Source organism: Cucurbita pepo, chromosome 18 (assembly GCF_057944985.1).
Source record: "Cucurbita pepo subsp. pepo isolate OVF chromosome 18, ASM5794498v1, whole genome shotgun sequence".
In the NCBI taxonomy this organism is placed as follows: domain Eukaryota; kingdom Viridiplantae; phylum Streptophyta; class Magnoliopsida; order Cucurbitales; family Cucurbitaceae; genus Cucurbita; species Cucurbita pepo.
In genome coordinates, this window is record NC_141815.1 from 7,075,414 (window position 1) to 7,096,430 (window position 21,017).

Here is a 21,017-nt window from a genome sequence, read left to right on the forward strand (position 1 = left end):
CTTAAGAACAGAATTTAAATCAAATGCCAACCCTCGGCTGCTTGGCTGGATGGATATAGCTTGCTTAATCTTGTTAGTTTCTTAAGTTATGTTAGGAGATGATGATTTCAGTAACGACTCTAATTGATTCAAGTCCTCTAAGTCTATTAGCATCAAGTTTTGTGGAAGGGTCGGGATTCGAGATTCGAGATTCATTTAATTGAAAGTCCTCATAAATTTTAAAAATATATGAAAATGACTAAAATATCCTCTTTCCATCTTAATTGTAGTCATCTTAATTGTTGTCGATGACTACTCAACGTTTATAGTATGTATTAGTACTCTTTTATAGTAATTTAACTTTATAGTAATTTTACATTAATAAATGTATTTATTATGAGTATAGGTCAAACCGAACAAATTTATGATAAAAATATATATTTTTAATTTGCAACCATTTTTTCTTAAAAAACAAACTTTATTTATTTGCTATACTCTCGAATTATTACTAAGTATTTATGGTTTTTAAACCAATTTAATCCTTAATAAATTTAAATAATCTAGCTGGGTGAGAAGTTTTATTAAATCTTTTGTATTTTACTATATAGATTAAATAGTTACAAATGGTGAACTAGAGAAATTATTACTTATTAAATTATACTACTAAATTGTTACCGGTTAAAAATATAGGGATTAAATGTTATAAACTAAAGTAGTTGAAGGACTAAAGTGTTATTCCAATAAATGTTCAAGGATGAAAACTATATTTTGACGTAGTATAAAATAAAAATTATAGTATATCCAAATATTACGTAAAAATAAGATTTTTTTAAAGGAAAAAAATCGTTTATATTAAAACTAAAAAAATGACTTAAAACATTATAATATTTACAATTTATGAGATCCCGAGATAAGTAATACTTACTATGTAAACAAGTCTAGTGAACATAAAACTATTGAGTTCTGGTACCAACTGTACGACCCGTCACACGACTATTGAGAATCGTCACAAAAACACAAGGAATTTAAGATTTTTGTCAAAACAACCTAAACTCGTTTAAAGTAGACGAAAATTTGTTCACCCTTAGCATCATCAAAAAAAAATTCTCAGTTGAATTTCATGCTTCACGTCTAATTTGGAGTACACCAAAATATAATCAATTAATACAATTATGAAATGAAATAATCGAGAAGCTCTTTGAATACCGGGTTCATTAAGTCTATGAAGGTTAGAGATCCATTATTCTATCTAAAGGACATCGTTGTAAATTCATAATGCTCTATCGGGTCTTGAAAGCAGTCTCGAAATGTGTTCATCTTGGATCCTTAACTGGTAATATTTGAACAGTAAATTGCTCCGAAAATACATATTTTTAAAAATAAAATAAAATTGGGAGTTTTTTTACTAAGTTGAAAATCTAATAAAGTAATGGTTAATCAATCATTTGTTTTTTACTTATTTTTTGAATTGACCAAAATTTGTTTTTATTTAAAACAACAAATTAAATTAAATAAAGAAATTGTCAATAACTTATTTATTTTATTTATATTTGGTAAAAAAAAAAAAAAATGCTTGTTTTGAAATAAATTTTAAAATTTGATTAAAATGAAAAAAAAAAAGTATTTTTGAAAATTTAACATTTATATTTATATAATATACATTTAAAAAAAAAAAAAAAATCGAACGAATGTTAAATCGACGAAGGTTTGGGTATCGAATGAATTGTGTTTCCGATTGGAAAATCGTTCGTCTTCGGTGTTAGATCTGTCTCAGATTCGGTTCCGGCGAGTTGAAATCCTACCGGATTAGGGAGATTCGCGATTCTTTTCTTCTTGACGCGGAGGAATTGTTTCGTTTTGGAGCCAAATGGAAGGTTTTACCGGAGAAGATCTGTCCACAATCGGAGGAATTGCGACCGTGTCGCTTCTGCATTCCTTCATTCCCACTCACTGGCTTCCTTTCTCCGTCGTCGGTCGCGTCCAGAAATGGACTCTCTCCAGGACTCTCCTCGTCAGTATGTTATCTGCAACCGATCGCATTTCTTAGATCTCTTATTTTCGCTTCTGTTTCACCTTTCATTTTGTATATCGATTTGCGAGTTTCTCGGAAAATTTGTTCGGATGTTGCTCTGAGTAGCTTATGTGATCGTAACCTTAACTAGAGAAAGATCGCTAATGCTGGACTTGATTATCAAAATGCAGTTAAATTGGTGTTTTTAGCTGAATCTTGTCCCGTGTTACCGTGACAAAGTTGTCTTAATATCCCGGTGGTTTCGCCGATTAGTGGCTGCAGAGTAGGGTTTTATCATACCTGCTCATAATCTAATTGTGAGATCTGGCGAATTATATATCTTTATTAGCGTAGTTAGTCTTTATCATCACTGTTCTTATCATATTTGAGAATGATTCCACATAATATACTTATTTATGCTGCTGTTGATACTCTGTTTAACGTGTTATATATTCTTTTTTCTCGTCTTGATGTTTACTCAGCTGGCCTCTAGATCTAGAATAATGATAAAACTCAATAGGAATTTTTAGTGCATGAGTGTAATGGCAGCTGCACGGTTTGGCCAATTCTGAGCTAGTTTGGAGCTTGGTCAGTTGGAGATTTGGTTTTTTTGTCAATTGATTAATCTCAGGGTTGCAGATTGGAATGGGATTACAAACCATAATGACTAAAAAACGTGCAAATTTTTTAATCTCACAACGCTAGCAGTTGGAAATCTTATGTTTATATGCATATTTGATTTTGCAGCTGCTTTTGGAGCAATTTTACATGTCATATCGACTTCACTTCTTGGAATAACAGCAATCACGATGGCTAATACTATTGCCGGTGAAGAAACCGTGCACAAGCTGGCCTCTCTTTTGCTTATAGTTCTTGGAGGTTGTTATGTTCTGTTGTTTATGACTGGTAGAGGTAGTCATAGTCACTCCCATAACCAACCGATGGAGAAAATGGCTGTTGCTGGTCTTGTCCTTGTACCTGCTTTATCTCCTTGTGCAACCACTCTTCCAGTGTTTCTTGCTGTTGGAAATTCATCTTCCATGATGATCCTTGCTATCATAGTGCTGCTATTCAGGTATCAATTGTATAGCATTAAACTTTCTTGTCTGTTGTACATTATGCAACTTCTTTGTTTGGTTGAAAGAAACCAACTTTTGGAAAGAAAAATGGAGGGTAGGAAGTGAAAAAATGATTCCTAAGTCGACCAGAGGGCTACATGAAATAGGAAAAGAAGAAAACAAGAGACGAACATAGATATTAAAAAATGTCGGAAGGTCACCCGACATCTTGCAATCTCCCTACAACATCAATATCTATTCTTTAACCCTTCGACCCAAATATTCTAGGGAATTGTGGAAATGCCAAATTTCCACGAAGCTCTTCTTTGGTGCAAGAAGGTGGACACAACAAAACTTCCTCAATCCAAACTTGGTTCGTCTGGCTAGGAGCAAATGAGAATTGAAAAAGTCCATAGAAATTCTCTCCACATCTCTCAGTAGAGTGGACAAAGCCCTATGAGTGAGCAGTATCTTCAGACCTTTGCTTATATAAAACAATTCATCAGAGAAAAAGTGCCACAAAACATCCTTTAATGAAAACTTTGGTTTTGATCCTGCCAAAAGCAATGAGCTTAGGGAAGAATCAAGGATTTATCATATCTTTGGAAATTTGGATTTCGTAGTTTATAAAATGGAGGGGAGCGTGTGTATTATGGTAGGATGCCGAATGGTTAGAAAGATGGCTGTAAAAGAAGATACAAGAGGACTCTAAGATCCAAACATGCCTATCCCATACCTTGATGAAGGTTAATTCCTTGTAAAGTTAAAGTACTGAGGTCTATCAAAAAGCGGTCTAAGAAAATAGAAGTTCAGAGAAAAAACTCCCACAAAAGGTAAGTCCACTACTATATAAACATCTTTTGCGTGAGAAATCACATGCATGCAAGGAAAGCCGGATCGAGGAGAGGTACGGCCCAATCAAATATCCTCCTAGAAATCAATATTTTAAGGATTTGAGAAAAGTCTAAAAGACAATGGGAGGCACCTTAGAATTTCAAAAAGTATTAGTGGAAACCACACCATACTATTAGTGTAGAGACATTACTTAATAATTTGATATCAAAGTGGGTAGAGTTTTTTTTTTTTTTGGAGGAAACTGGCACGATCCACCAGGGATTATACATCCCTTTTGTAAATTTCAATCATCAATGAAAATTGTCTCTTAAAAAAAAAAAAAAAAAATAGCACGATCATTTGTACATTGTGCCACCGTTGAGAGCCTCAAAGAAAGTTGGAAAGCACTCTCACAAATTTTAGGGGTGTACATTGGCATGAAATAAGTTAGCTTTTGAGGCCAAACTGCCAAAAGCTGATAAAAACACATCCTTATACTAGAATGAAGATAGCCGTGTTAGGAATTACGGATCTCCACAATGGTATGATATTGTCCACTTTGAGCATAAACTCTCGTGGCATTGTTTTGGGCTTCCCCAAAAAGCATTAGACCAATGGAGATGTATTCCTTACTCGTAAACCCATGATTATTCCCTAAATTAGCCGATGTGAGACTCCCTCCAACCATCCTCAACAAGCCGCCCTCCTCCTGGCTGCTCGTTCTTACCATTAGTAGATTTACCTTTGAATTGTAATTATATGCTGCTGTAAATCTACTTTCAGCTGAGATACGCTAATATAATATCGATAATGCTGATTCACATCAATGACAACTATTTAGCGAACGTGCAAAGGTCATCGCTGCAAAAGTTCTACTTGTTTGTTTTAGGCAGGCTTGTTTTCTGAACACGAGTCGAACCTTATTGTTCAACTAATTGGACATATCAATGTAATTATGATGTTTGTGAGGGAGCATTATTTTCATAGCATTCCAAAGAATTGATCACAAAACCATTTCATTGATACATAGCTTGTCTCTCTGGTGTTGGACTTTTGCATTTTGCAGCACAATAACCGTGATGACTTCGTTGGTAGCTTTATCGTTCTACGGTGCGAGTCAGCTCAAGTTTCACTGGGTTGAACGCTATGACAAGCTTCTTGTAGGTTCGGTGCTGTGCGTGGTAGGTATTCTGACTCTCATCTTTCACGACCACGAGCACGACCACCACGGTCATGGAGGTTCCATAGGAGACAATTTGCATAGGAAAATTATTGTACTTTGAGGATTCTTCATATTATATCTTATCCCTCAGACACTTATAATTTTGATCTTCTGGGAAATTTCAAGACTGACTTTGAAACCTTGTATTATATGTGAGCCCCAAGTGGTGGGTTTAAAGGTCAGTTTCTTGTATTCCTTTGTTGCTTTTGTCACATTTTAAGAATTTTTTTTCATGTATGATGAATAGAATGTTAACGTCCTGCATCATTACTTTGTATTTTCATCTTTCAAGGTGCATAAAATTGGTACTTTGACTTGTCGATCGAGCTCGACTTTTATACTTCTAGAGCCTATTTGGTATGACTTTTTAAGCGTTGGAATACTCTTTTTTATCCACCCGAAGAGCCATTCTTAAGAGGTTGTTAATCTCGGCTGTTCGTTTTTTTTCCTTTTTTTAAAAAAAATTATTCTTAATCAGGGTTAGCAAAAAAATTTCTCTTTGAAAAGCTTTAATTTTCAATGAGAATAATGTAAATTAATATTTCCCAAAAAAATGTCGATTGGGCAGATTCCTTGCTCCTCAACGTACGAGGTATTAGTAGCAGTTTTCAGCTGTTGTTCCTCTTTCAAGAGCAGATTCTTACGCGTTACTCACCCGTTCACCACTAGAAACACCACTTCCCGTCTGATTTGCATGTGTTAAGCATGCCACTAGCATTCATCCTGAGCTAGGATCAAACTCTCCATGAGATTTATAGTAACTTAGCATTACACGAATACAATGTGTAAATTTTTGATAAATTTAACTTTGATATTTCAAAAAAAGTTAACCGATCTTCAAAGTTTATGGATTAAACTTGTAATTTAACCGCAACATTTTCTTTGAAGATGACAAACAAATTATAGGTCCTATACCTACTATAGTCTCTAGCTCGAATTCCAACTACCAAACTTATTGACGTTAACGAGCATTGATGGTAGATCATAATTCATCTAAATTCGAGGTATCAATTTTTCGAGATTTGAATATACATAAAACTCGAATGGAAGTTCAATACCAAACATAACTTTGACACTTCTCCAACCACTACTTAAAAGAAAAAATTTACCCAAAAAAGCTCAAATAATTTATTGTTGAAGAGACAATTAAGTGAATACGAGAGGTTAGACTTCTTCTTAGCTGACTAACATAGCTTGGAAAAATTCAACCATTTTTTTTCTATATGCTGCCTTCATTGCTCTAAAAAATTCAAATTATACATTTAATTAAATAAACAATCCAAATTATATATATATATTTATTGTGTAATTGGCCCACGAGCTTTTTAAAGTATCTAAAAGACTGCTCAACTTTTAATTTTGTATATAATAGATCTCTAAAATTCTAAAATTTAAATTGTTTGATAAGTTTCTGAACTCTTAATTTTGTGTTTAATAGGTCTCTAAATTTTTTATTTTATATCTAAATAATTTTTTTTTAATAAAATAATTGGTCTATTGATACAAATTTAACTTTTTTTTTTAATGTCTAATTAAATTATAAACTTTTAATTTTGTGTCTTATAGATCTGTGAATTAATTTTTTTTAATGGGTCAAAAACCTATTAAACATACGATTAACCTTAAAATTAAAGACTTATTAGATACTTTTAAATATTCGAAAACATATCAGATATACAATTAAAAGTTCAAGGAAAATAAACACAAATTCGGACTAAATTGTAATTTAAATCAAAACTATTATTTTTAAAAAATATATAAAATCTTAAAAATCCACAAAAATAAATAAATAATAATAATAATCAAAGAAAATTTCAAACCAATGTAAGATGAGATTAGGGTTAGGATGGTCTTTTACATATATATATATATATATATATATATATATATATAAACTCTAGAAAAGTAAAAGTATTTATTGTGACAAAATCTGAATTAGTCCAAATTACCCAAAAAAAAAAAAAAAAAAAACTTTATGATTTGGAATTTAGTAACCCAAAACTTAGGGATTTATTATTTTCTCCTAATTTAAGTTTATAAACCAATAAAAATTTGGTGTCCAAAAGGGGTGAATTATATAAATGGAAGTACCAAATTAAATGAGTTCAATAGAGTGGAAAATCGGGTACCGGTTAAGACACACTTAACTATAAAGTTAGGCAAGTTTTAAAAGATTTGATCGACATTTTGCGATCTGAAATCCCAACGAATATGGACTCTCAACCCGAACCATAAAGGCTAAGTTGGACTAGAATTGTATTCAGCCTGGGTTGAGTTGAATTTTTTAAAAACAAAAAATTTGGATCAGTACGCGGGATATTTGTTTTGTCAAGTCAATCCTACTGACTCAAAACTAGGGTTACAACCGAACCCAACCCAACCGTAACCCATCCTTACCATAATTTTAAGATTATTACAAAAATTAAGAATATTTGAGGTCGATATTAATAATTTGTTGTTACTTCTAAATGTCCGATATTTAAGGTTTACGAGATTTTAGTTATTAACAGCGGATAAGTAGATTTTTTAAAAATAATTAAAAATAAATAAACATTAGTTCAAAAGATTTCCGTAATTCAACTCAATTCCATCCGTGTACACTCAATCAATCAGATGATTAAGAAAATAAAATTAAAATAATTATTGCATTATAAACTATTAATTTTGAATAATTATTTTCTGTTACAAAACGGTTGCAATTAAACCGTTTTTTATTCAATTGGTTGGATTTAATTTCACCTAATTATAAATTTGAAGCTAACAGCCCTAATAAAGATATAAATAACCGCCATTTTTTAGAAATTTTAATTCACCTTTTTCCATTAATATTCAATTCAAAATATTATTTATTTATTTGTTTGATTTTTTTAGGTAAAAAAATATAAATACAAACTTTATTATTATTATTTTATGATTTAGCTATTTAATTTGTATACCATATTTTCTTTTATAAATTTTAATTTATTAAATATTAACAAATGTATAGTATATAACTATTTAATTTATAAATAATTTTATTAGTTTTATTTCTACTTTAAATTTTATATGTTTTTTTTTCTTACATTAAATATAGATAGAAATAGATATTAAATTTTTTTTTTTACTATAATTGTAAAAATAAAAACCTTATTTTTTTAAAACTAAAAAAGAGCATATATCTAAAAAAGAATAATAAAAAAATTAAGACATTCTATTAATCATAATTAAATTAATTTTCACTAATTTGTCATTGTTAAAATTAATTTAAAAATATCATAATTATTTTTAATTAATTACCTAAAAGTTAACGTCAAATTAACGGTGGATATTTTTAAAATTAAAAAAAATTGTATATATATATATATATAATAATAATAATAAATAAATAAATAAATAAAATAAAAATACATATTTCCCAAAGAACACGTGTACGCGGAATGTTACTGGATTTGGCACACGTTTGGAAACATGCTTCCACGATTTCAGCCCATTTTTTCTCCTTAAATTAATTATTAGTTTTAAAATAATAAAAATAAATTTTAAAAATGTGGCTAATTCTATATTAAATAAATAATGAAACTTAAAATTAAGATAATAATGAGAATTTAAAATGAAAAACTAATTTTTTTTAACCCATTTTATTTGGTAAAAATAAAAAGAAAAAAAGAAACAAAATAATGTTAATTGGTTAAAATAAAAGTGAATAAATTAATTTATTAAAATATTTATTTATGTTCCTAAAGTATTTTAGGAAATTTTATTTTCTCATCGAAAAAAAAAAAAAGAAAAAAAAAGTGTGTGTGTATTATTACAAAAGTCTACAGTAAAATTAAAATTACAAAAGTAAAAAATAAAAAGCTCTTTCTTAATTCGTATCCCTACCAGAGCTTCACATTGTAATCGCAATTCTTTGAAACGATCTTCGCCGCCGCCGCCAACTGATTCACCGTCACATCGCAGGTTACCTTTACTCTGATCTTCCAAGTCTTCACCGATCCTATTTTCAGTTTAATCGGCGCTCGAATCTCCACCTTGAACGGCACCGCACGCCGTTTCTGCGAATCGATTAGCGCTTTGCTTGCTTGTTTGGATAGATTAACGCCGGAGCCTCTCACGGATGATTGGAATACAGTGACGTTGTTCGCTGGTTGGAAGAAAGCAGGCAAAACGCCATCGGAAAGCTTCTCATCGGAGAAATAGATTTGAACTGAACTATCTGTCTGGTAATAGATTCCGATTTTCTTGTTTGGATTATCTGCTCGAACGGCCACATCGAAAACTGGAGAGATCGCGGATGAGGATGAAGCGGTGGAGTTAAGTCCTCTAATCGCAATGGCGTCGATCGAGTAATTAGGCGATTTAGGGCGAACGACTAAGTAAAAAATCGCGACGGCAATGCCTAGAAGAACGATTAGGACGGCAAGAATACCGAGTAGCCAACAGAGGCAGAAACAGCAGCGGCTGCGGCGGTTCTTTCGGCGAGTGTAGAGCTCGAAGCGGTGAGCATTTTCGGGCGGCGGAACGCGGTATATCTGGTCCTTGGGGAGTTGGATGACGTAGGTGCCGGGAGCCGGAGTAGGCTTGTCGGCGGAGGGAGATGGAGGCTTGGAGTCAGATACGGCGGAGGAGGTGCTCGGGCGGGGGGATTCGGCGGGATGGACGCGGTCGGCCATGGGAGGCTGAGTGGGAAGTGCAGAGAGATTTGGAGAAAATGAAGAGGAAGATGAGAGGAGGAGAAGAAGGGGGGGTTTTATATATAAAATTATGAAAAAAAAAAAAAAAAAAAAAAAATAATAAATAAATAAATAATTAGGAACAGTTGTGGATTGGGTGTAAAAGATTTGAAGGACGCGCTGCAATCGCCGGACGCCGAAAGCGTCAAACAAGATACTCTCTCTTTCACGCGCCTTTCCTCTAGGGATTTCTTTCTTTAGTTTATATTCAATTAAAAAAATAAAAAAAAATTAATCTCCAAACTTTTAAAAGACGACCACCATGGTCAACTGCCAATGCCTACCGATGGCTACTATTGGCCACCACGAGCGATCGAGACAGTAGGGACCATGACCAACGACAAGAATCGAAAGTTGAGTTAATTGAACAGTTACCAAAAACCCCTTTAGAGAATGGTAGCTTATGACCGAGTCTCGAACCAATAACGAAGATTGAAGAATAGTACCCTGTGAAGACAACTGATAGGCAACAATCATTGATCGCCAGTCGTGGACCATGATAGGGGATTAAGACCAGCGATTAGCAACTGGGGTCTAGGGATGGATGGATGGCTAGCAATTGGGGCAGTGATCAGTGACCAACAACCACTTTGGTGAGTAACAATCAATGACGTGAATTGACACTAGCAATTGAATTGAGATTGAGGATCAGGATCAGAGATCTATGATGACCATGTACTCGCAACTGCCACCATTCACCACCAATGACTGGTGGCTAACGACGAGGGTTTAGGATTGATAACAAGGGACTGCTTCACCAATGGTCAGAGATCATCAATCTTGATCACCAGTCACTTGTTGTTAGTCGTTCGTCTTGGTCGACTTCAACCCACAAACCATGATAACATTAACCCCATAAAAGAAAATAATAGAAAATTTAAGGAAAATAAATAAATAAATAACACAACAAATTAAATAGAGTTTTTTTTTTTTTCTTATTGGCGGAGGCGGCAGACACGGAGCAGGGTCTTATTCTCACTCACTTCCGCACGTGGGAAACCACCCTTCCTTCCAAACTGGTGGGCGTGGCGTGGTGTCCTAAAGTTAATTATTTTTTTATTATTTTTTTACTTATTTATTTATTTTCTTCTTTTATAAATAAATAAATAAATATATATATATATATACACGCAGCCTTAACCTAGGTAAATGGTTCATCATCGTTTTTGGTTCGGTCAATTTTGATCGGACCATGATTCAATTTTCGAAGGCTATGATTCGAAGTATTTGACCGTCAAAGTCACCTTTTAACTCCAAATTATTATGTTCTAAAAAACAAAAATGAAATTATATTAAATATTATCCCTTAATTTTTAAAACTGTCACGAGTTAATTGATAAAATTTCATTTTTTTTAACGGGTTTAAGGTTAATGAAAAGTTACGTTTTAATCTCTAAATTTTTAATTTAATTTTTATGGTTAAGATAAAAAAAAGAATGAAAAATGACAATTTGCTTATTAAATTTGGTTTAAAATAAAATATAATATTATAGACATATTGAAAAATTAAAAATTCAGCTAAAATAATATTATTTTAATATTTCTAGTTCGAGGTCTATTTCTTACCATAAATTTTAAAATTAATTTTTATTTATTTATAAAAATTAATTTGAGCGAAAAATATTTTTGACCAAAGTAAATACGTTAGACACAAAAATCACTTTCATGAACAGAACCGTAATACTCGATAATAATAAGAACTCGATTAAAAAACTAGAGATGATTTGAGAAGAACCCGAGCGTTAACCATTAAATCACTTTCATGAACAGAACCGTAATACTTGATAACAATAAGAACTAAATTAAAAAATTAAAGATGATTCGAGAAGAACCCGAGCGTTAATAATTAAATTAGTATAATTTAGACAGCTTTGTGCCAAAATCTAGAAATCTTCTATTGCTTTGGTATGTGGTTTAATGATTTGCATTCTTTTTTTTTTTTTGTTTCTTTTCTCCATATTTTGTCAACCCTAACAAAATTACTACTTAGTCCTCAATCTATACGTCATTTTCAATTATGCCCTCCGAGTTTTACGAGTTTCATTTTTGTCCTCGATATTTTGAGAATTTTTAAATAACTCTTTTTTTCCGGTTAAATTGAATTTTATTTAGGTAAATTATTGAAGTTTGGTTAATTATCGCCGGAGTCTCAATAAATAAATAGATTAATTTACTATTTCAAAAATTTGACGGTTCGATCTAGCAGAAATTAGGGTTTAGTGCGGGAACGGTTAGTGATTTTTTTTTTTTTAAATACTTTTTAAAAAATATATTCATTTCAAATTTTAATGTATAATTTTTATTTTTCAATATAATTTCTATTTTAATAAATCCAATAATATTCAAGCAAAAATGTAAATATAACGTCGCCTATCAAACTTTAATATTTACTCTATAAATATATATATATATATAGTCATATCCCCTGCCCAAGGTTATATACCAGTTGTTGTTACTCTCTTGCTTGCTTATAATAACGTCTCTTTAAAAAAAAAAAAAAAAAAAAAAAAAAAAAAAATATATATATATATATATATATATATATATATATATATATATATATATATATATATATATATATATTAAAAGTGTGGCAGAGGAGGGCGTGTGAAACTTTTTGTAGGGTGGGAGGTAGGGACGAGGACGGGGAATATAATCCCTATCCCCGAACCCTTTTAGCTAACGAGGGTAAATCTCTCTCCCCTTTCTCCGTATTCTTCGTTGAAATGGAGATTTTCTGCCCTGAAGTTAAATAGACGATCTCTATTTCGATCTCGACCTCGTTCAGATAATTAGGTTTGAAACCCATTATAAATTTTTGAAAAATAACATCACGTTCCTCTTCTGCTATTTGACCTCGACTCCTCGACTCCTCGACTCGACGATATGTTTTTGGTGTTCCCACATGTTTTAGAAAAATGGGTAATTTTATATGAAAAATTTGGGAAATTTTGAAAGTGCTTCCATTTGTATGAAAAGGGAATTAGGTTCGATTTGTCTTTTCCTTATGTCCCTTATTTTCATGTTTATTAATTTCTTTTTTTGACTTTTTCTTTTTCTATTATTTATTTTTCTTATGGGTCCCACTTCAATGTCACAATCAATATATAAATCACATATTTATTATTAATTAAATTAATAAAATTTTAAAATTTTCAAAAATATTCATACCGTTGGTACCGTCAATAGTACAGACAGAAGTGTCTATCTACTATTTTACATCTCATATATCCTCTCCGAACTTTTATTTTTTAATTTTTTAAAAATAATTTTGAAAGTTTATAGATATTTTTGAAAATGATACTAATTTTAAAGATTTTTTTTTTTTTAATGGTTTAAAAGAAAAGATTATAGAATATACGGAGCGGAATGCATAATGAAATTGGTTTGCAAAATGCTCTAAAATCAAACTATTCTTAAATTAATAAAATTGATTCTAATTCTATTTTTTCAATCTGTATGAGTGAAGAATAATAGGTTATTATGATTTTGAGAAAGTCACTATGGTGAAATCGGTTGACATGCTATTTTTAGGAAGCAGTGCTAGAGCATCTCGATTCGAGTCCGAGTAGCAGCATGCCATTTTATATTATAAAACAAGTTCTATGATATGATTAATTCACGTCCCAGATATTAATTGAATCGAGGGACCTTTTAAATTTTTTTTTTTTTTTTTTAATGATATTTTCAACTTTAAGAGCATATATTAATGGGTTAAAACATTTGTCACCGACTACTAAATTTGATACTCGAAAACTCTTTTAAACTAAGAAAAATGACCCAATTTCGATAACAAATAGGATTTTTATAACGACTAACTTTTCGAGAAACTCGAGTCGCAAACTTTCATTAATTGACAAACGTTTGTTGTACGGTTCGACTTAAACTAAAAGCATGGTTTGATTTGACATTTGCAAATGCACACAAGTTTTAAATTAGTGTCTATTTTTAAATATTTCACGTTAGTTAATGACGGTTTGTAACTCGAGTCTCTAAGAAAATATAGGATCTAAGAGATTCAAGATCAACCAAACTGTGATGTTCGACATTGGTTGGGGAGGAGAACAAAACACTACTTATAAGGGTGTAAAAACCTTCTCCTAGCTGACGCGTTTTAAAGCCTTGAGGGAAACCCAAAAGGAATAGCTGACGCGTTTTAAAGCCTTGAGGGAAACCCAAAAGGAAAAGCCCAAGGAGGACAATATCTGCTAGCGATGGATCTAGGCAAGGAAAAGCCCAAGGAGGACAATATCTGCTAGCGATGGATCTAGGCTGTTACAAATGGTATAAGAACTAGACACTAAACGATGTGCCAGCTTTCTTGCTGTTTCCCGAAGGGGGGTAGACACGAGACGGTGTGCCAGTAAGCGCCAAGCCCCAAAGGGGATTGGATTTGGTGGCGGTTCCACGTCGATTGGAAGAAGGAAAGAGTGCCAACGAGGACGCTGGCCCCGAGGGGGGTGGATTGTGATATCCCACATTGGTTGGAGAAGAGAACAAAACACCATTTATAAGGGTGAATGAACTATGGACTATGTACTTCCAAATAAGTTCGGTTTAATGAACAAATTACACGGCCGATCGACTCAAAAAATGGCGCAAATTCGAGAAACGACAGCTTATTGATAACAAAAAACAATGGTGTTAGCAATAAAAACTTGAGTTAGATCATCTGTACCATGGGTTTTCCTTCTACTGCACAATCACTGAAAGTTCTTCATACACAGTTTTCATGTCAGGCCTCTCAGCTGCTGGTAGAGTGCATCTTAGAGCCATTTGAAGCATATCTTCAAGCTGTTTGGGTACCGTTTCCTCACCGTCGAGGTCCAGAATCGTCCTGTCGATGCACTCGTTGAACCGGTTTTCTCGAGCTAAGTACCTCACCCAGTCTGCTAGATCAACAACTCCTGGGATCCCACAAACTATTTCCCCTGAACTTCTCCCAGTTATCAGCTCCAACAGGATGACTCCATATGCATAGACATCACTGTTCAGTGATGGACATGGCTTGCTCGAGCTAGCAAATTCGGGCGGCCGATATCCTAAAGCACCTGCATTTAGAACTTGCTCCGCCGTGCCAGCCGGGGTTAATATACGGTGTAGACTGTAATCTGTGAGCCGTGCGTTCATAGTCCGAACTTCTAACAAAACGTTCGAGGATTTCAAGTTGCCGTGCGGAATTGCCTTCTCGTTGTGTAAGTAGTTTAAACATTGAGCTATGTTTGAAGCGACTTTAAGACGGGTCGGTAGAGATAACGGTAAGACTCCTCTCTCCATCTCTGCAAAAAAATGTAAAAAACAGATAGGATCATCAGATACTACGCTATGCCTTTTACTCGACGTTTCATCGACGTAAAAGCCGATAGATTTGATCGTACCTTGAAGATAGAAAGCCAAAGACTGTGCATTTATGAAGGTTGATATAAGAAGCTTCTCATGATCCCTTGGACCCCAATAGTATCCATTTATGGAGACTAAATTTGGGTGTTTGATGCTTCCAAGTTTCTTCACTTCTCTTGCAAATTCCTTTTTTCCTTTTGCCATTCCCTCCCTCAGCCATTTGACAGCCAATACGTGTCCAGAGTCGAGCGTCGCCTTGTACAACGTCCCGTGGCAACTTTTCCCTACAATTTCCCCTGGAGCACGTGAAAGTTCTTCGGCTGTGAATGTTAAGGAGCCATCAAAAAGATGTAGATCCCCCGCCAGTTTATCGGGAGAGTGAACGTTTAGTGCCTGGGGAGTATCGAGATGTAGCTGGCTCTTTGTAGGTGATGGATTTGAAGATGACATGAGAGACATGGGTGAGGATATCCCTTCTCCTTTTCCTAATGATTCATGATAACCAACATCTTTAGCCTTGTCTGAAACTGACCACACGTTGCTACCGACATGATCGTCCCCTCGGTGGGATCGTGGGAGAAGATCTTGACGAAAACCAGATGGAGGCGTTGATGTAGTCTTCTTCTTGTTCGTCTCAGATTGACGAATAACAGAAGAAGCTTCTTCCAAGGCACCTTTTTTTCCATCGTTGGTCGATGTGCTACGGTCGAGCCTTTGGGCCCTGTAATACAGTATAATACAAAAAAGAACTACCAATGCAGCAACTAGGATCAAACCTGCAATGAGAACAATTCTAAGGATCGTTTTCATACGAGACTGATGCATTGTCGACGGTAAACCAGGGAAGTCTCTTGAATTTGATGGGGAAGAAGGAAAAGTTAGCAAGGAGTTTCCTGGATGAAATGCTGAATCAGAAAACCTCATCAAGTTCTCAGGAACTTCACCAGAAAGATTATTAAACGACACATCAAAGCCATTCAAACTATTCGGAAGCTTTCCCGGGATGTTCCCGTCAAAATAATTTCTGGACAGATTGAGATACACCAAGCTGTGGAACGTACTCAACTCCGACGGTAAGTGACCGGTCAACGAGTTACGTGACAGATCAAGAGATTTCAGACTTGAACTTGAAGTAGAATTTATACTCTCATAGAGTGGCATAGGGCCAGTAAAATTGTTGCCAGAGAGATTAAGATCAGTCAACTTCACCGAGTGAAAAAGGGTAGAAGGGACGGGACCGTTAAGCCGGTTATAGCTTAAATCAATGACCTCGAGTTCGGGATAAGTACCCAACACAGCTGGAAGAACACCCTCCAATGAGTTATTGGAGACATTCAACAAAGTAAGCCTTAAGAATTGAGAAGATTTATCTGATAATGTTCCTGTCAACGAATTCGAACTTAACTGAATAACTTCCACATGGTTTCCCCAACTTTGAATCCAAGATAGATTGCCTGACAGCATATTATTACTAAGATCTATAACAGCACAAGAGCCAACGGTGGCGGGCAAGGAGCCCGTCAATTTGTTTGAAGATATATTAAGCTTCTTCAGAGTTGTCGATGTAATACTCCCAACCGGACCTGTCATGGAATTACGTCGTTAGAAGTTAAGATAGTCGATAATGGAACGAATCAAGAGCCAAGTGCTTCCACGGTATACATTTGTGCAAATCATAACACATGCTTCAAGTATCAATTACAATGTAAATAATCCAGAAAGAGCATATAGACAACATATAATGTGAATACCTTGAAGTTGGTTAAGGCTAAGATCGAGTTCGGTTAAGAGCATCGAACTCTCTCGTAAGAGAGCTTCTGGAAGTGACCCGGATAACTTGTTTCGTCCAAGTCGAAGTGTTTGTAGAGAGACCACGAAGTTGAAGGCAGGTATGGTGCCAACAAACTCATTGTTACTAGCATCAAAAACCTCTAAGCTATCAAAATAAGGCATCCCATCATGAGGAAAAAGCACTCCATTCAACAGGTTATGGCTAATATTAAGATACCGAATCGACGAAATGAACGACGGATTCCCAACTCCGGCATCCATTGAACCAGTAAACCGATTGCTACTCAAGTCAACATACTCAACGCTGCCCATTCGTGACAAAAGGCGAGTGATATCCCCCGAAAAGCCATTACCGTGCACGTCTACATACTTCAACTCCTCAAGTTTACTAAAACCAGTAGGGAAAGCCCCATCAAATTGGTTTGAAGAAAGATTCAGAGACACCAAATTAACTAAACCAATCAACAAATCAGGTACAGAACCACGAAACCGATTTTGGGATAGATCCAAGAATTCAAGGGACTTGAACATACCAACTTTCACAATACTCCCAGTAAACTGATTGTTAGAAAGTGATAAATTACGAAGCAAAGAAAGGCCTGTAATGGCTGCAAAGCTAAAGTCACCAACTAGACCAGCATTATCAAAAGCAAGAGATATGACACGGCCATCAGCACAAACAATCCCAAACCAATTACTGGGGCAGCCATTAGAACCCAAAGAGCTTGAGTCCCATGAATCAAGTAGCCCAGAAGGGTCTTGAACAATGCCCTTCTTGATCTCCAAGAGTGCAGCAAAATCAGACTGCCCCAAAACATTGACCAACAAGAACAGGCATATTATCAAACAGGTTACGTGCATTGCTTCAAAACCCACCAAACAGCCCAAAATCTCCGTGGGAAAAAGCCAGTAAACAAAGTACTTGAACTAGTTAACAGATTTCAACCCCAATTTGGGAAATCAAAATAAAGGAATCAAGCAGAAAACAGAGCAAGAATTAACGAAACTCAGAAATCGCACAAAAGGGTAAGAACAAAATCACTTGCCGAATTCAGGGGTCGGATCCCAACAACTGCTGAGTAGCAATCGTAATGGGAAGTGAAGGAAAATCAAAGGATGGGTGAAGAACACAAGAACCCACATTCCAAAAGGAGTGGAAAAGTGAAAATGAGGGATTTAGGAGGGTGCAGAGGCCATAGAGATGGAGAAATTGAAATGGGTGGAGCTAAAAATTAGTGGAAAAGTAAGAAAATTAAGAGAGTCCCGAAGTGCCAACGAATCAGCTATAAAAAAATTGAAAGAGGATGAAGAAGATGAGGGTTTTGATTCCTTGGCTTTGACTTGGAGACTTCAATTTTCTTTCAATAGTACAAAAGAATCAGATCCCAATGCAAATCGCCTCATACAAGATGGAGGGATGGCTCACCCCTTTCTCTTGTGATTTAAGTTCGAGTCATAGCCCGACGTCTCGTGTTCAAACTTTTGTGATATCGGTTTCTACTCAATTGATATTGATTTTCGTTTGTTGGACTCTTTTTAGCTCAATTACTTCAGAGTCAGATGATAATTGGTGTGTTACTCGTTGAGTTATAAAACCTGGTAAGTAATTTTTTGAAAAGTATAAGAAAAAAATTGACACAATTGTGAAAGTGCGTGATGAGACATAATAATTTAGCTCGAGAAAAAATAAAGAAGTAAAAGAATTATTTAAATGCCTTAAGAGATGGGCAAGACATGAAGAACGGCATTTGGTCAAAAAAAATTGACACAAATGTGAAAGAACATTGACAAGACGTTGAGAAAAATAACAAAGTACAAGAATTACGAACGCCACGCCGTAAGGGCTAGGCAAGGCATGAAGGATAATGTTTGACCAAAAAAGTTGACACAAATGTGAAAGAACATCAACAAGATGTAATAATTTAGCTTAAGAAAAATAACGGAGTAAGAGAATTACGAAAACGCCCTTGAGGCTAGGTAAGACGTGGAGGACAACATTTTGGCCTAAAAAATTGACACAAATGTGAAAGAACATCAATCGAAGTGTAATAATTTAGCTAGAAAAAAATAACGAAGTAGAAGAATTACGAAAATATCCTTTAAGGCTATGTAAGACATGGAGGATAACATTTGATACAAAAAAACGACACAAATGTGAACGAACATCAACCAGACGTAACAATTTAGTTTAAGAAAACTAACGAAGTATAAGAATTACAAAAATGCCCTTAAGGCTAGGTAAGACATGAAGGAAAACATTTGACAAAAAAGAACCGACACAAATGTGAAAGAACATCAACCCGACATAACAATTTAGTTTGAGAAAAATAATGTAGTGTAAGAATTACAAAAATACCCCTAAGATCAGATAAGACATGAAGAATGACATTTGGCCAAAAAAAAAAATTGAGACAAATGTGAGAGAACATCAACGAGACATAATTTAGTCTGAAAAAATAACGAGATAAAAAAATTACGAAAATGCCTTTAAAGCTAAGTAAGATATGAAGGACAACATTTGACAAAAAAAAAAAAAAAAAAAAAAAAGACACAAATGTGAAAGAACATCAACTAGACGTAACGATTCAGTTTGAGAAAAAAAACGTAACGTAAGAATTACAAAAATGCCCTTAAGGCCAGATAAGACATGAAGGATAACATTTGAAAAAAAAAAAAAAAACAAATGTGATAATTTAGTTTGAGAAAAATAACGGTAGTAAGAATTACGAAAATGCCCTTAAGGCCAGATAAGACATGAAGGATAACATTTGACAAAAAAAAAATAAAAAAAAACACAAACGTGAAAGAACATTATCCCGACATAACAATTTAGTCGGAAAAAAATAACGTAGTGTTATAATTACGAAAATGCCCTTAAGGACCAGATAATACACAAAGGATAGTATTTGGCCAAAAAAAATTGACACAAATGTAAAAAAACATCAACGAAACATGGTAATTTAGTCCGAAAAAAATAACGAGATAAAACAATTACGAAAATGCCCTTAACGAAGATGTGCACTAGAATTGAATGCAAGGGCAATGCTTTTAATGCAAAGATACCCAAAGAAAGTGACACACAAAACCATCCTTTTAAAGAGACAAAAAAGGGCATACAATTTTGGAAGGAAATGGGTTACAATTTTTATTTAGATTCCCTTTACTATGTTCTTTGTCTTCTTGTCCTTTTCATTTTCATTCTCCATTATCTCTTCCCTCTATATGTTCACCCAAAAAAAGAATTTATTTTTTGAAAACCAGACTTGAACGGGTCTGGATTGAGTTGTTGCAAACTAAACTCACAATTATGTTGAGTCGGTTGGAATCGGTCGAGCTCATAGCTCATTTCCTTGCGCGAATCAGTTGGGAGAACACGTGAACTGGATCGGGCCATGATTATTCTCTTTGGGAATGAATGTTTCGCTATCGAAGAAATAGGGAGAAAGTTACTTCAACTTAGTTGCTTCAACGCCTCTAACGATTGAATCTTTACTGTGAAGTCTTTTATGACTCGAACACAAGTTCAAAATTTGTGGGAGTCTCTTAATATAAGCAATTCGATCTATCATGAGTTGTTCGTAATTAAAATTGAATCAAAAGTTCATTTTACCCCTGTAATTACATCTGACACTTTAAGTACTACTGATTCTCTAATAAACATTTGTTTATAATCCAACCAGAAACCAAGTTTCTCTCGGACTAGTGAGAGAGTGAGAGCATTGTTTAAGTTTTGAGATCAACACTGAATGAAGCTACTCATCTACTTGTTCTATACGGGAAGAAGACATCTCGTGAAGTTATGTTCCCAGCTCCTTATTTGGTCAAGTCTGGAAAATAGTAAACATATTGAATCGGCTACAAAAGTCGTTCTCACTCATACAAATCAATGGACAAGGTAGGTCGTATCAATAGTATTACCAAGATAAGGTACCCAACCTTATTATATGCCACCCTATATTAAACTGTAAATAATTAAAAGTTGAATAATTAATTAAGAGATTTTATGGTATAAATTCTAACATCGAAAGAACCCAAGGAATAGGTGGGTTTTGTAGTGAGGCCTGACAATG

The 21,017-nt window shown here is 34.2% G+C and overlaps 3 protein-coding genes across 3 annotated transcripts; 1 reads left to right on the forward strand and 2 right to left on the reverse strand.

The window, feature by feature from the left end:
- The first annotated feature begins 1,646 nt into the window (after nt 1–1,646).
- Nucleotides 1,647–5,371, forward strand: LOC111780716 (Fe(3+) dicitrate transport system permease). The gene is made up of 3 exons (XM_023661192.2): nt 1,647–1,994; nt 2,738–3,065; nt 4,949–5,371. The coding sequence occupies exons 1-3, from the start codon at nt 1,847–1,849 to the stop codon at nt 5,163–5,165; spliced, it is 693 nt and encodes a 230-aa protein (XP_023516960.1). The 5' UTR covers nt 1,647–1,846; the 3' UTR covers nt 5,166–5,371.
- Nucleotides 5,372–8,767: 3,396 nt separating this feature from the next.
- On the reverse strand, nt 8,768–9,820 carry LOC111780495 (NDR1/HIN1-like protein 13). Its single transcript, XM_023660916.2, has one exon. It carries the CDS (start codon nt 9,754–9,756, stop codon nt 8,962–8,964), a length of 795 nt encoding a protein of 264 aa, XP_023516684.1. The 5' UTR covers nt 9,757–9,820; the 3' UTR covers nt 8,768–8,961.
- Nucleotides 9,821–14,323: 4,503 nt separating this feature from the next.
- LOC111780587 (putative inactive receptor kinase At5g10020) lies at nt 14,324–18,359 on the reverse strand. Its single transcript, XM_023661021.2, has 3 exons — nt 16,908–18,359; nt 15,195–16,739; nt 14,324–15,095 (listed from the first exon to the last, which is right to left on the reverse strand). Exons 1-3 carry the CDS (start codon nt 17,806–17,808, stop codon nt 14,509–14,511), a joined length of 3,033 nt encoding a protein of 1,010 aa, XP_023516789.2. The 5' UTR covers nt 17,809–18,359; the 3' UTR covers nt 14,324–14,508.
- Between the last annotated feature and the right edge of the window lie 2,658 nt (nt 18,360–21,017).